The 13,809-nt window shown below is 31.3% G+C and overlaps 2 protein-coding genes across 2 annotated transcripts; both read right to left on the bottom strand.

The window, feature by feature from the left end:
• Nucleotides 1-1,173: 1,173 nt before the first annotated feature.
• Nucleotides 1,174-2,733, bottom strand: LOC123198359 (probable aquaporin NIP-type). Its single transcript, XM_044613051.1, has 5 exons — nucleotides 2,444-2,733; nucleotides 2,138-2,359; nucleotides 1,660-1,857; nucleotides 1,521-1,582; nucleotides 1,174-1,438 (listed from the first exon to the last, which is right to left on the bottom strand). The coding sequence occupies exons 1-5, from the start codon at nucleotides 2,564-2,566 to the stop codon at nucleotides 1,228-1,230; spliced, it is 816 nt and encodes a 271-aa protein (XP_044468986.1). The 5' UTR covers nucleotides 2,567-2,733; the 3' UTR covers nucleotides 1,174-1,227.
• A 7,968-nt stretch (nucleotides 2,734-10,701) lies between these two features.
• Nucleotides 10,702-13,536, bottom strand: LOC123198402 (U-box domain-containing protein 4-like). The gene is made up of 2 exons (XM_044613107.1): nucleotides 13,115-13,536; nucleotides 10,702-11,817 (listed from the first exon to the last, which is right to left on the bottom strand). Exons 1-2 carry the CDS (start codon nucleotides 13,411-13,413, stop codon nucleotides 10,965-10,967), a joined length of 1,152 nt encoding a protein of 383 aa, XP_044469042.1. The 5' UTR covers nucleotides 13,414-13,536; the 3' UTR covers nucleotides 10,702-10,964.
• Between the last annotated feature and the right edge of the window lie 273 nt (nucleotides 13,537-13,809).

The following is a 13,809-nucleotide window of genomic DNA, read 5'->3' as shown; positions in this document are numbered from 1 at the left end:
TGAAATAGTTTGGTTTAGTTTGAAAATTTTTCAAACCTCTTTTTAAATTTAGTTTAGAAAAACTTTCAAATTATACTAAATTGAATTATGCACACACCTCTATTATATTATGTATAAAAGGGCTTTTAAAAAATATATTTATAATTTTTTTAAGTGAAAGACAAAATACAAAACAAATATTAGAGCTGACACATTTTTTACTACTTAATTTATTAGATTATTGGCTAACTAGTTCTTTAATTATTATAAATTATTAATTAATGAATTAGATCTGGTAAAATCATTTCATTTCACAGTGTAAATAGAGAAGCTTTGATAGTAGTAGTGTACTCTGCCAAGGGTGGGTAATCTGGGAAAGAAAAATGAGAATGAACTCACTAATCTTTTTGATCTCCTACTTAGTAGACTCTATGGTGCTTTCACTTTTTATCGACAAAGATTGGCCCTCGGGTGTACAGGTGGAAGGGAGCTTGACTATAAAACCCACTCATTGATGGGCAACATTTTTTTTAAGTGTAAAATTATAATTTAATTAATAATATATTTGAAAAAACAAAGTTTTATTTATTTATTTATTTTGATTTAAAAAATTAATATTTTTTTTTAAAGATTAAACTTTAAAATATTATATTTTTTCTCACTAATTGATTTTGTTAATAATTTAACAAACCTTAAGTGGAAATAAGTCTTTTGGCCAATTATTATTATGTTTGGTTTTGTGTTTGATAAAATTGATATATATAAATAATTATTGTATTTAATTAAAAATAATAAATTGATTATAATATATTATTTTATTTATTATATAGATTAATTAATATAAAAATATTTTTTATATTATTTATTATTTTAAGTGAAATTTGAAAGTTTTTTTTGTCTTAAAAATCTAATCACTAAAGATAAAATAATAATATAATAAAATTTAATCACATTACTATTTGTAATTAAAATTATCAAAAATAAAAATAATAAAATATAAATTAACGAGATAATAAAAGATGTCTATAATTAGATGTCTTTTAATTATAATAAAAAATCTTGATAATATTTAATAATAATAAAATAATATTTTATTCAATTAGATGATGACGCGTTAATTATAATATAAAATTGTTGAGTAAATATGAAACATGAAAAATGAATTATGAATAATAAACTAATGGTCAAAACATCTCCAAAATTCTAAAAAAAAAAGAAAAAACCCATTAATTACAGGATTGATAAGAATTATTCTCTAGACAGGGACTTGAGGAAAAAAGAATTTTTGGTCAATTCACTGAGTGGCTTGTCTGTAAATCTGATCAAATTGTATGCAAATCCTCCTGCGACGGTCCCGATCACCGGCCCTATCATGTACACCCATATTCCTCTGTATTCATGCTTAACAATAGCCGGGCCTAAGCTCCTCGCCGGGTTCATTGAAGCTCCAGACACAGGTCTGTAATCACATAAATTTTTTTGTCAGTTCGTTAACTGCATGAACACAAGGTTGCCTCCTGAAAAAAGAAATAAATGAATACCCGGCAACGAAGACATTTAGCATTATGGTCATTCCAACAGCAAGCCCACCTAATTCCCCAATCTGTCGAAAGCACAATTATCTTTGTTAATTAAGAAGATTATATGTTAATTAAATTGGGTTTGTTTGAGAATGCAAACCGCTCTGTTATCAGTGGTCACGCCTGAAATGACAAACATCAAGAGGAAGGAGATGATGATTTCCGCAGCAAGAGATTGGCCATTGGATCCGGCAGGCAGAGTTCCAAAATAAGCGTTTGGAGTCACGTCAAGCATCAAAGATAAAGTTCCACTGGCAAGAATGGATCCCATCAGATCAGCTACAATATACAATGGAACCTACATTCAAATTCAAAGAATTATATACATCCTGATAATTCTTTTTTAAACCAGTAACCCATCCGGATTGATTGGATGGGTATGCCGCAAAGATAATGATTAGACTTATATTTATTATATCAGATAAATTAAAATTTTACAAATTTAGTTGTATTTTAATGTTTATCCCTTCAATTAATTTGGATGAATTCTTTTGTTACCCAAAAAAATTGTCAGAATTATAAACCTTGTGTGTCTGTTGAGGTTAAAACAATTTTTCGTTTTCAGTGCAGCCGTTTACCTGCCACCACGGAAAGCGGCGGAAGATCGCGAGAGCAATGGTGACGGCGGGGTTAAAGTGAGCCCCCGAAATATGGCCGACTGTATAGATCATCACCATTACAATTAAGCCCCATGTCACACAAATGCCTGGAAAAGTGACCGATCCGTATATTTTGTTCACTGCAACGGCCCCACAGCCAGCAAATATTATGAAATACGTTCCTATAACTTCTGCGACCAACTGAAAATTTTACAGAACATTACTGTTAATCCTACATTATCAAGAACTTTTTCAAATTTCGAGTTTTTTGTTTTTATGACTTACCTTTTGTGTGATGCTGACGACTGAAACTGATGACCAGAATTCGCCATTGCCTTTGTTTGTTGCTGCACCTTCTTCCATCTTTGTGATTTCTGCCTCTTCAATGCCGTCAAATTTCGTCGCCATTGCTGGCAATGATGAGAATGGATTTTGGATTATGGGTATTGAAAGAGAAAAATTAATACTAGTTCAGATTGAAGTAGTCAGTGATGGGGTTTTGAAGATAAAATCAAAGCGGTTAATTTTGTTCAGGATTCTCTCGAGAAAATCTCGTAAATTTAGTTGTTGGAGTCTAAGAGACTTTTGAAGTTGGCAATCCAAATGAGCTTTTGAGGATAAGATTGAACTCAAGGTTTTCTAATCGGATTATGGCTTTCAATTATTAAATCCTATTATTAATATCCTTTTATTTTATGAAATAATATTAGTAGAATATTATGTACACAATTTTAATGTATAACTTTATATAATATGTCATCACATGATTAAACAGTTAAAAATTAAATATAAATTAATACTCAATCTCATGGTGATATATTATTGGTTGTATATATATAATTTTATTGGTAATATTAATGTCAAAAAAATTGATTTGAGAATGGAGGAATTTTATCTAATTATCTATTAAATTCTTTAGCAAAATAAATATGAAGCCATTAATAAAATATTTCTTCTCTCTTATTATCTTCTTATTTAGGGTTAATTATAATATTTTCTCTAGTGTCCAATCCAATGATAAAACAAGTGAATAACATTTTGCCACTTTAGCTTTGGTCTTGCAATATTTTTCACCCACTGGTTGCATAGATAACATTTTTCACCCAAAACCCAACTATTTTAGAAAAACAAAAAACTAACGCTTTAATTACCCTTTAGAAAAATTACCCTTTAGAAAAATTAAAAAAGAATTACCTTTTTATTGATCTCACATTAATGTTTTAAACATGATAATTTGATTATTTTTTATGTTTGAAAACTTGTAATTCAGTCTTTGCAATTCAAGTTTAAAAATCTTAGTTGTCACAATTACCATCTATGTAAACTCAAATCTACCAAAACTATCATCCACCCAGCTCGAAGCCATTCAAATTGTCACCCCCCAATCCCAAGCTGAGTAGAATCATCACCTCTAAACCCAAACCAACTATTAATGCCACCTACCTAAACCAAAGAAAATAATAGGTTCATGTGAATGTTTTGATTTTTAGTTGAATTTGGTTAACTAGTTCAAAGGAATGGTAGCAATTTGCCAACGAGAAGAGCTCGTTGATCCTTTAATAGAAGTTCAACCATCTACAAGAGTTGTAAAAACTTAATGGAATGGACAATATTCTCAAGAAAGAAGAGGGTGGTAGTGAAAAGGAAGAAAAGGGTGTTTTATGATAAATTTTATTAGCAAATGGGTATTTAAAATTTTTGTTAATTTGGACTTATATGGTGATGGGGAACTAAAACTTTCAACTCATGGATAAGAAAAAAAAAAGGTCAAATAAAGATCTAGTGTAAGAAAAAAGTTGGGTTGAAAAAAACAAGCGAATAGAAAATAATGAAAGAGCATAGAAAGAAGATGATAAAATAAAAAACATTAAAAATGGTTAAAAAATTATGTGATATCCAAGGATAACATGGCATATGGAGTGGTAGTTTGTTTGATAATAAACATGATGATATGGGTGTGCATGATGATGTGGAGTCATATAAAAACTCTTATGCATGTGAAATATGGAATTTTAGTTAAATAGAGTTTGATTTAAATTAAGTTTTCTCGTAAAGTTTGGTTTAAAACAAGTTTACTTGTCTAAATTAATTAAATGGATCTTGTATTAATATTAATTTTATTAATAGTTTTAAGAATACTATTTTAGTAAAAGAACTTTAAGAGTCTTTATGTTTTAGTAAAGCTCTATTTAATGTTATTTATTTAAAGAAAGTTTTCTAAAAATTAAAATTAATTAATATTTTTAATTTTTAGTTAAGCTAGTATTAATGTTAGGTTTTTATTTTAATTAGGAGAGTCACTGACATAAATGACTATCAATGAAAATTCAAATTTAAGTTTTGTATTAAAAATTACTTTGCAAAGATTGCTTAGAATTCTTACTCGGTGAATGGAGATTTTATTCTTGTAGCTCTCTTGTGTCTTGGTTTTCTGGACATCATGATTAATTGGATAAAGGTGTGTATTACCTCTCCAAAATTCTTGGTTGCCATAAACGGTGAATTGGTGGGTTTCTTTGGAAGCAATAGAGGTCTTAGACAAGGAGATCCAATTTCCCCCTATTTTTTTATTATTGCCATGGTGGTGTTTTTCGGATTATTTCATAAGGTTGTCACAAATGCTTCTTTCAAATTCCATGCCAAGTGCAAGAAGCCAGGGATAAACCATCTATATTTTGCAGATGATATCATGTAATTTTGTGGGGTGGATGGGTTGTCCATAATCCTTCGAAAAGATGCTTTAGAAAAATTCCAAAAGCGATCGAGGCTAAAGGCGAATCCGGGGAAAGCAACATATTTTTCACCAGGATTGATGGAAATGAACAAGATAGGCTTGGCAAGAATATGGGTTACACTTTGGGATCCCTCCCTGTCAAATACCTTAGTGTTCCTCTCATCACAAAAAAGCTTAAAAGAGATGATTGCAAGTCTATTATGGACAAAATCTTTGGGAGGATTTCTTCTTGGAGGAATAAATTTTTGTCCTATGTGGGGAGGATTGTTCTTATCAGGTCGGTTTTGATGAGTTCTATTGGTCTTCTATCTTCATGCGCCCGTCTAGTATTCACAAAAAGATTGAGAGAAAAATTAGGGCTTTCCTATGGTCCGGTGTGAACCTTGAAAAGCATAAAGCAAAGGTGGCAAGAGATGAGGTTTGTCTTCCTATTAAAGAGGGTGGTCTTGGCATTTTTCGGACAAAAGATTCGAACAAAGTGGCATTGATACACCACATTTGGAATATCATTAATTGGAAGAATGAGTCTATCTGGGCTAGATGGGTTAAAGAACATTGCATTAAGAACAAGTCCTTTTGGGAAATCCATACCCCTCAAAATTGCTCTTAGGCTTGGAGAAATATTCTTAAGCTTAGAGAGGTGGTTAGAGACAATATTGTCTATGAAATTGGGGATGCGAAAAATATGTCCCTTCGGTGTGACAATTGGCACCGAAAACGTCCCCAAATAGAAAAGTATGGGAGGCACATCATTTTTGAGTCTGGGCTCGGGGAAAATGCAAAGGTGAAAGATATAATTGTTCAGGGTGATTGGAAATGGCCTTCGACTAACTCTCGGACCCTTCTTCATATCAAAAGAGCTATGGTGTCTAGCCCTAAGGGAGGGGAGGACAAAATCTTTTGGAAACCTTGCAACTCTGGAATTTATTCCATCAATCCGACTTGGCGACTTATTAGGAGAAGGAAACAAGAGGTTAGTTGGCACAATCTTGTTTGGTTCAAAAATCATATTCCAAGACATGCTTTCATAACTTGGTTAGCTGTCCAAGGGAGACTCCAAACAAAAGACAAATCAAGTAAATATGGTTATGCTTCTGATGAAACTTGCTGCCTGTGTAAGACTCAAAATGTAACCATTGATCATATATTTTTCAATTGCTAGAACTTTGACCCAAAATGAGCTGAAATTTCGGTTGGCTAGACTTTGTTTGGGGGCTACTATATATGTGTTGTGGAGGGAAAGGAATAAGAAGATGTTTGCAAATGAAGAGGCTGATGATGTTGGGTGGTTCAAAATGGTCAAGTTGTTGGTAAGAGATAAGGCGGTGGAGTTTTCTAAGATCTCCAGGTCTGCCGAAAATGAAGCCATTGCAGATAGATGGGTCTTCCAAGGTGCATGTTCAAACAATGATTGGGTGGCGCAAATAGGTGTCCTCGGGAGACATTATTTTCTAATGTGTGTTTTGCTTTGCATGGACTCTTCGGCTGGAGATTAAAGGCTAACAGAATATGGATTTTAGTTGTAAATTTGGTCTTGCATTCTTGTACTTTTATGGCCTCTGGTTGCTCTTTCCCAGATTACTGGGTTGCAGGCTTCTTCCCTCTGCAGAGGATCCTGTGCTTTTGTTCGAGAAGGTCTGATCAAGCTTCAGCTTTAGGAGCTGTTCGTTTTGAGAGGGATCTCCATGCTTTCTTGCAAAGCTTGGAGCGTTCTTCTATTTTTTAAATTGATATGGCTTGGTCTCCTTCAGGGAGTTTTATGACTTCTACGTGCTCCCTGGGGTGTTCCTTAGATTATGTTTATAATTGTGGCCTTCTTAGCTTCTTTTTGTTTGCCTAGTTGCACTTTCTTGAACCCTATCTTAGTAAATACTTAGATAATTCATTCAACCTTTATATTTTTTTCCTCTGTTGATATTATCGTGTATAGATGTATGTTATCTTAACGTTTTTTAAGTTAAGATGAAAAGAGGTTAAGATGAGTTTAGGTTGTTTTTTGAGTCTCTTTTATAAAGATCGTTTTTAAGTTTATTTATTTTATATATTCTTATTTACCAAAAAAATAAACCATCAAACGTTCTTATAAACAATATTATAATATCATTTATACTTATTCTACCTACTTGGATAAATTTAATAAGTAAAATAATTAAAATTAATGTGATAATTTAATATTCCAACATTTTGTCAAGATTCCTTTCAACTAAAAGTGTTAGTTAGGTATAGTCGGCTTAGGTGGGAAACTATCATTTATATAATCATTAGATGGAAAATGTTCATTAGCCAAACCTAGAATGGAAAAGGTTAGTCGTTAATAAAAAAAATAATATTATACGTACCTATTTTTTATACATAAATATATACATACTTACACATATTATTATATAATAAGGTATTATTTTATCTTTAATTCAAGATCAGTCAACCATATTATAATACATATAAGAATATATATATTTATGTATTCAAAATAGATACATATAATTTTATTGATTGAGCTATCATATTATAAAATTAAAAGATTTTTTAATATTATATAACTTGTATATTTGATTAAACCTCATAGAAACCCCAATTTATTTACTAATTTACAAGATATCTTATATGTAAAGGAGACTTATAATAGATTGAGTAAAATTTTACCCTCCACTTTGAAACCATTAATTAAGGTTGAATCATTAATTAAGGGATATATAATATCATATAATTAATATCACTTATACTTAAAAAAATACAAGTAAATTATTTTTCTTTTACTAACTTAAAAATTATTATTTGGACTCATATCTTCAAAACCTAACCCTAACTTTGACTAGTCTCAAACTCATAATTGTATTAATTACATTTGAAATTTCTATTATAATTGCATCATAATGGTATGATTTAGTTGGAATCGCATTGAGATGGTGTGATTCCAACCAAATTGCATATCTCAATGTCATTCAAATTGAAATTACATCAGAATGATGAGATTTAGTATAAATTGCATCTAAATTATGCAATTCCAATCGAAATTGCATTGAGATGGATAATTCAATCGGAATTAGATTTTACTGAGATGATTATAACTGTTGTTGATGATAGTATAATGAAAATATATTTTCATAAAGTTTTGAACTACAATATTATCTAATTTTGGTAAAAAATTAAAATAATAAAGGGTTTCTTTTTTTTTTTCTTTTTGGGTATGTTTATCTTTAAATTTAATGAATTTTATTAAAAAAATTTAATAAAAGATGAGAAAATATCATTTTTAAGGTTTGAAGGGGTGAGAAAATGCCATTGTGGCAAAAAATCAGAGGAGAAATACCCTTCGAATCAAAGTTAATTTGATAAAAAACACACCCTAGAATAAGAAAGACATTGGATCATAACCAATAATATGTATATTTATTTTAAATATATAAATATATACATAAGTATATAAATATATGTATATTTATACGTATTATTATATGATTGAAGATTATTTTATTAAAAATTTAAAATTATTTAATCACATAATAATATATAAAAATATATATTTATATATTTAAAATATATATATAATTTTATTAATCAAAATATTCCTATAAGTATTCAATGCTAAAAATAAGAAATTAAAAATCCAAAATGACATTATTGTTCTTGACTGAATTATTCCCACGTGTTAAAATATCACCAATTGAATTTTAATTGGAGTATGATTTCGGGAAAGTTGTATCTATATGTTGTTGAAAGATCTTATCATTCTAGGAGTGAATCACATTTTCCCGCCCAATATTTGGCCTTAGCACACATCCTCACCCATAAATTACATAAATAACACTTTTTTTTACCTAAAATCAAACTAAACCATGCTTTCCTACTCAAAATTAAACGCAACTAATGAAACAATAATAATAGAAAGTAAAATTATTATTTTATCTTGATAATTTCATTTTTTTAGATTAGGCCAAAGGACTATTTCCCACCCAAAGTATGTTGATTTTCCAAAATTTCCCTCGTTAATTTTAAAAACACTATTTACCCACCTATAATTGGTTAAATTTAACGGAACCCTAACCCTTAAAAATTTAATCTCATTTTCCCCCTAAAAGTTTAAAAACTAATATTTTATCCCCTAAACCAAGTTTGAACAGATCACATTTCTCCCCCCTAGGGTTTAGTTTCAAAATCCGTTCATTTTCTCCGGCGTCATTGCCAGTCGTCTCTCTCTCCTGACGATTTCTTTCCTCTGACAACTCGTCTCAACTCCGCCACAACTCATCCGACGTTGAGAGACGTCTTTTGGGAAGACGATTTCTCTTCCTAGACAACATCTCTCGGCGTTGAATGGGTTGGGGTAGAGTTGAGGCGGGCCGTCGGAGGAAGGGAAACTGTCGGGAGGGAGAGATAATCAGTGATGGCACTAGAGAAAGTGAACGGATTTTGAAACTAAACCCTAGGGGGGCAATGTGATTTTTTCAAACTTGGTTTAGAAGAGAAAAATTAGTTTTTTAAATTTAGGGGGGGAAATGAAATCATATTTAAGTTTATTTTTAATATTAAATATAAAATAATGATTTTATCCTTAAAATTAACATATTTAAACGGTTATGGGTGGATAAACAAGATTTTCAAAATTAACGGGAGGAACTTTGAGAATTCAGTATAGTTTCAATGGAAAATAATCCTTTGGCCTTTAAATTATTATATAACTTTAAATTAACAAAAATTAAAAATAATATTTTAAATATTCAAATTATATAACAAATTTTTTATTTTTTTTATTATACCCCTACCCCTTATTCCTTTTTTCTTATAGAATAGTGAGCCTTTGTCGAATTATCTTATATAAGTGAGGAAATTATAATTTTTAAAAATTTTCAAGGGTTATTGAAAATTCAAAAAAATTTAGGGATCTTTTAATAATTTTTTAATTATCAATCTACCTCCAATAGTTTCAGATACGACAGTTGCTCCCTAAAAGAATTAAACAAAATTCAATAAATTATATATATAAATGTCATATATAACTATTGAGATTATATAGTAATTTCAAAATATATAAAATTTGAGAAGATTTAAGAAATTAATTTGTGAGTTTTTTAAATTTTTTAAGAGTTTAATTATCATATATAAAACTTTTGAATATGATTAAAAAACTATTGCTTTTTTATTTTTTCCAAAATTAATAAATAGTAAAATTACTATTTTACCCTTACATCATTAAATCTTATAAAGAGAATTTACTTTTGGATAGAAAAGTTTGTTAGGCTACATATCGACAAGAAAATGTTTTTCACACCTATTCAGGACCATTCATCTTTGTCTAATTAAGAAATCTTTCACGCTCATGTTGCAATTTCCAATACACAAGAAAAGAGATTAGACGCTGAATTTTTCGAAATGATATGGGAAGTTTTTCCTTTTGTAATTGACATAGAAATAATATGGTACCCACAAAGAGTGGGCGACCATTATCAGAATTTTATAACAAAAAAAAAAGCAACTGATTTCAACAGTCTGAATCAGACTTGTCTCCCCTCTTACCTAAATTTGTTGAGGAATCAACCAGAAAATATTCCATATGAAAATGAAGCAGGCAATGGGAGAGAACGTATTTTGACACTCATAGAAGCAAAGATCAATTCCTTAAGACCCTGATTGATACTGACTTCATGCCTATCAATTCCTCAACTCAACCCCCTTCCACCAACAAGTTCATAACCATTCACAAGGCTTCATCAGAGTAACAGAATTTGATGAATAACTTCATGTCAAATTTTCTGATTATTTGAAGTATCTGCCATGTATGAGCTCATAGCATATAATTAGTGAATAGTCATAGAAGAAAAGGGAAGAGGAAATCTTTCACTGGTTCTGTAAATATTTTACAAGAGTAACTTTACAAGCCAAACTACAAAACTATGTCTTGACCCTCATACAGATTGAACATTTTTATTTGCACCCACCAGTCACCTGATACCAAAACCGCGGCCTGGACTGGCATATTTTTTTCTTTTGCACTATATCTTATTTTATCTTTTCTACAGTGGAAAATTTGTTCTCACATACATCACAAAAACGAAAAGCTGTAAACCAAAACAATTATTTTGAAGAAACTTCAGAAGCACAACTGGGAATTGGAATATCAGTTGGTGTGCATACCAGAGCCCTTTGCTGTAAATGTCTTAGGCTTTGTTCCATGCTAACTTGTACCATTTCAGCCAACATCTTTTTTGCTTTCCCAGATTGTTCATCTCCATCCATTTGAGAGATTATGTTACAAACAATATTCTCCAGAGTATCGGGTTGAAGTTCTGATCTTGGATACGGAGAATCCCTCAATAACCGCAAGAGGGTTTGTGCTTTTGTCTGAGACTTGGGCATTCCTTGAACTGTGAGCTCAAGAAGACCAGGAATCACACCTTCTCTAAGAATTGGCTCTCTATATTTACGTCGGTCACTCTGACACATAATAAGTAGTGCCCCAACTGCATGCTCCCGACCTTGAAGAGATCCATTTTCAAGCACTTCAACAACTGCAAGCACTCCACCTTCTTCAGATGTCAATGCCACTCTACCCTCATCAAATGCGACTAATGATTCTATAAGAGCACTACATTTCTCTGCTGTTTTTGATGACTTTTTACAGAATTTGAGCAAACTAACAATAGATGGGATTGGATTTGTTTCAAGAATGATGCTGAGATTATCTGGGTGTGTAGAGAGATTTGAGAGAGCCATTACAGCATCAAACTTGGCTTGTTGGCTTCCATGTCTAAGGATTTCCACAAGGAGAGGGATGGCACCAGAAGCACTTATAAATGGCTTGTTGACAGTCGAAGCAGACAAAGTGAGCAAGGCAGCAGTAGCATGCTCCCGTAGGCTCAAATTTTGTGACTGAAAGAAAGTAATTATTGGTTCTAAGGCCCCAGCTTCTACAATACTGATCTTATTCCTGCAAGATTAGATGTGCAAAATTTAAATAAATCCATCTGCTAGTAAAGTGGAATGTTTATGAATCAAACACCATGAATCTTCAACTCACATTGAGAGAATAAACAAAGCTAAAAATCAGATCAGAGTGAAGCGACATAGTAAGCTTTTTTCCCCTACTTTAAAATACTAGCACAGCAGCATTTGTAGTGTCCCTGAGACTATAGTGGCCATTCGACCTTTGACTAAAGAGTCCATTAAAATAATAAAAGTTCTAATAATAAGGGTAATAGAACCACATATCCAAAAGCATGAAATGATTCCGCTACCTACATATCTAAAACCATTAGGTGTTGTCCCACAAGATTTATTTTCCAATATCAAGCCTAAAATGTCTAGCGTAATTCTAGATGATCACTAAAAACAAATTCCAAATTTTCACCCCATATGATTCAAGGCTTCTCTGCAGTATTATTTAACAAAAATCAAATCTTTCAAGTAGATCTTACTGCATAAAAGTAAGGGACAAAATCATCTTGTACAGAGGAGGTCGGTGAACCCTTTTTAAATAAATCCTATAAATTATTTCACATCTGATTGCTAAAAAAACAGCCTAGTTTTAATTTTACCAAAGTGAATGAAAGGGAATAAAGAGAAAGAATCAAATGTTTCTCTCTCCAAGAAGGTAAAGGGATTTCCTCTCACCAAACACAAACTCATTATAGTGAAATGATAACTTGAAAGAGAAGATAAAAAAGCAAAAATAAAAAGAAAGGGTAACATGTGAACCAAAGAACAGAATTCAAGCTTATTTTGCTTCAACCATAAAAGCATCATCTACTATTCAACTTTTATCTCTTTTGTTCTGTAAAGGTTATTAGAAGTATTCGTCATTCGACCGACACTTAGATTATATCATAATCAGCCCACTTGAATATTAAACAAAAAAAAAAAAAAAAAAAGGAAATTGCACAGTCCATGATTCTTTGTTCATTCGCAACACATCAGAAAGCCATAATAACATAATTTATTTATCGCATAATTTATTAAATAAATTCAAATCTTGAGTATAACTTGTCCCACCTTACAAAAAAAGTAAGGATAACTTTTTATGTTCAAATTGCTGAATCCAAGGAAAAAAGAGAAACATAGTAAATTCTAAGCAAAGAATAATCATGAAAATTCTCCTCAAATTCAACAAAAAATACAACAAAATTCTTCATAAAAACAAATTTAGAAACAAGCACTTGAATATAAATTTAATCGGTAGAAAAAACAACGAAACATGGAAAGACTACATTAAGGTAAAGAAACAGTACTTTTCATCTTTAACTGCAAGATTAAGGAGAGCAAGAAGAGCGGACTCGTGGTGAGACTCAGGCGAGTGGTCACGGAGCATTTGAACGAGCGGGTTAACGGCGGCGGCAAGCTGGCGGCGGCAGCGCTGAGAAGTCTTGGTGAGGCGGCGGATTTCTCTGGCGCCTTCGAGCCTTAAAGCAGAGTCCTGAGAGTGAACAAAATGAAGAGCACGATGTACGGGAGAGAGGGAGGAAGAGGCAGATGGAGCGTCGGAAGAAGAAGAGGGAGAGGAGGCGAGATTATCAGACGCAGAGTCCATGATGAAGAAACAAGAGCTTGGATAATACAAATGGCTAAAATGTAAGAGAAAGAGACGAGAAGAGCCGGGGGCTGAAGTAAAAGGGGGGCAGTTGGAATTTGGTAAATAATAATGAAAATTGCTTTTTATGTTTCGTATCTAATCCGTAACGTTATCTTGTGATAATCAAAACACTAAATTACTATTTCCACCCAAGGATTCCTGAAAGACCCTCTCGCATCCTAGACAATATAAATATGATAAAACTATGCATATTCATAATAGTCGAATTATTTATCGAAAACTTATTTTTTTATATTATGTATCTTATATCATATTATATGATACTATTTTTAAAAAATAAAATAAAAACATATTAATAAAATAATAAAAATTTTTAATTAATATATTGCTAAT

The sequence above is a fragment of the Mangifera indica genome, chromosome 15, assembly GCF_011075055.1.
Source record: "Mangifera indica cultivar Alphonso chromosome 15, CATAS_Mindica_2.1, whole genome shotgun sequence".
Classification (NCBI taxonomy): Eukaryota; Viridiplantae; Streptophyta; class Magnoliopsida; order Sapindales; family Anacardiaceae; genus Mangifera; species Mangifera indica.
Note: the sequence above shows the minus strand (reverse complement) of the source record. Positions and strands in the feature narration are given on the sequence as shown.

Coding starts and splice junctions, on each gene's coding strand:
- LOC123198402 (XM_044613107.1), bottom strand. CDS start 13,413: ATGGACTCTGCGTCTGATAATCTCGCCTCCTCTCCCTCTTCTTCTTCC. Junction 11,818..13,114: donor CTTGCAGTTAAAGATGAAAA/GTACTGTTTCTT, acceptor CTAATCTTGCAG/GAATAAGATCAGTATTGTAG.
- LOC123198359 (XM_044613051.1), bottom strand. CDS start 2,566: ATGGCGACGAAATTTGACGGCATTGAAGAGGCAGAAATCACAAAGATG. Junction 1,858..2,137: donor GCCGCTTTCCGTGGTGGCAG/GTAAACGGCTGC, acceptor ATTTGAATGTAG/GTTCCATTGTATATTGTAGC. Junction 1,583..1,659: donor TGACCACTGATAACAGAGCG/GTTTGCATTCTC, acceptor TGCTTTCGACAG/ATTGGGGAATTAGGTGGGCT.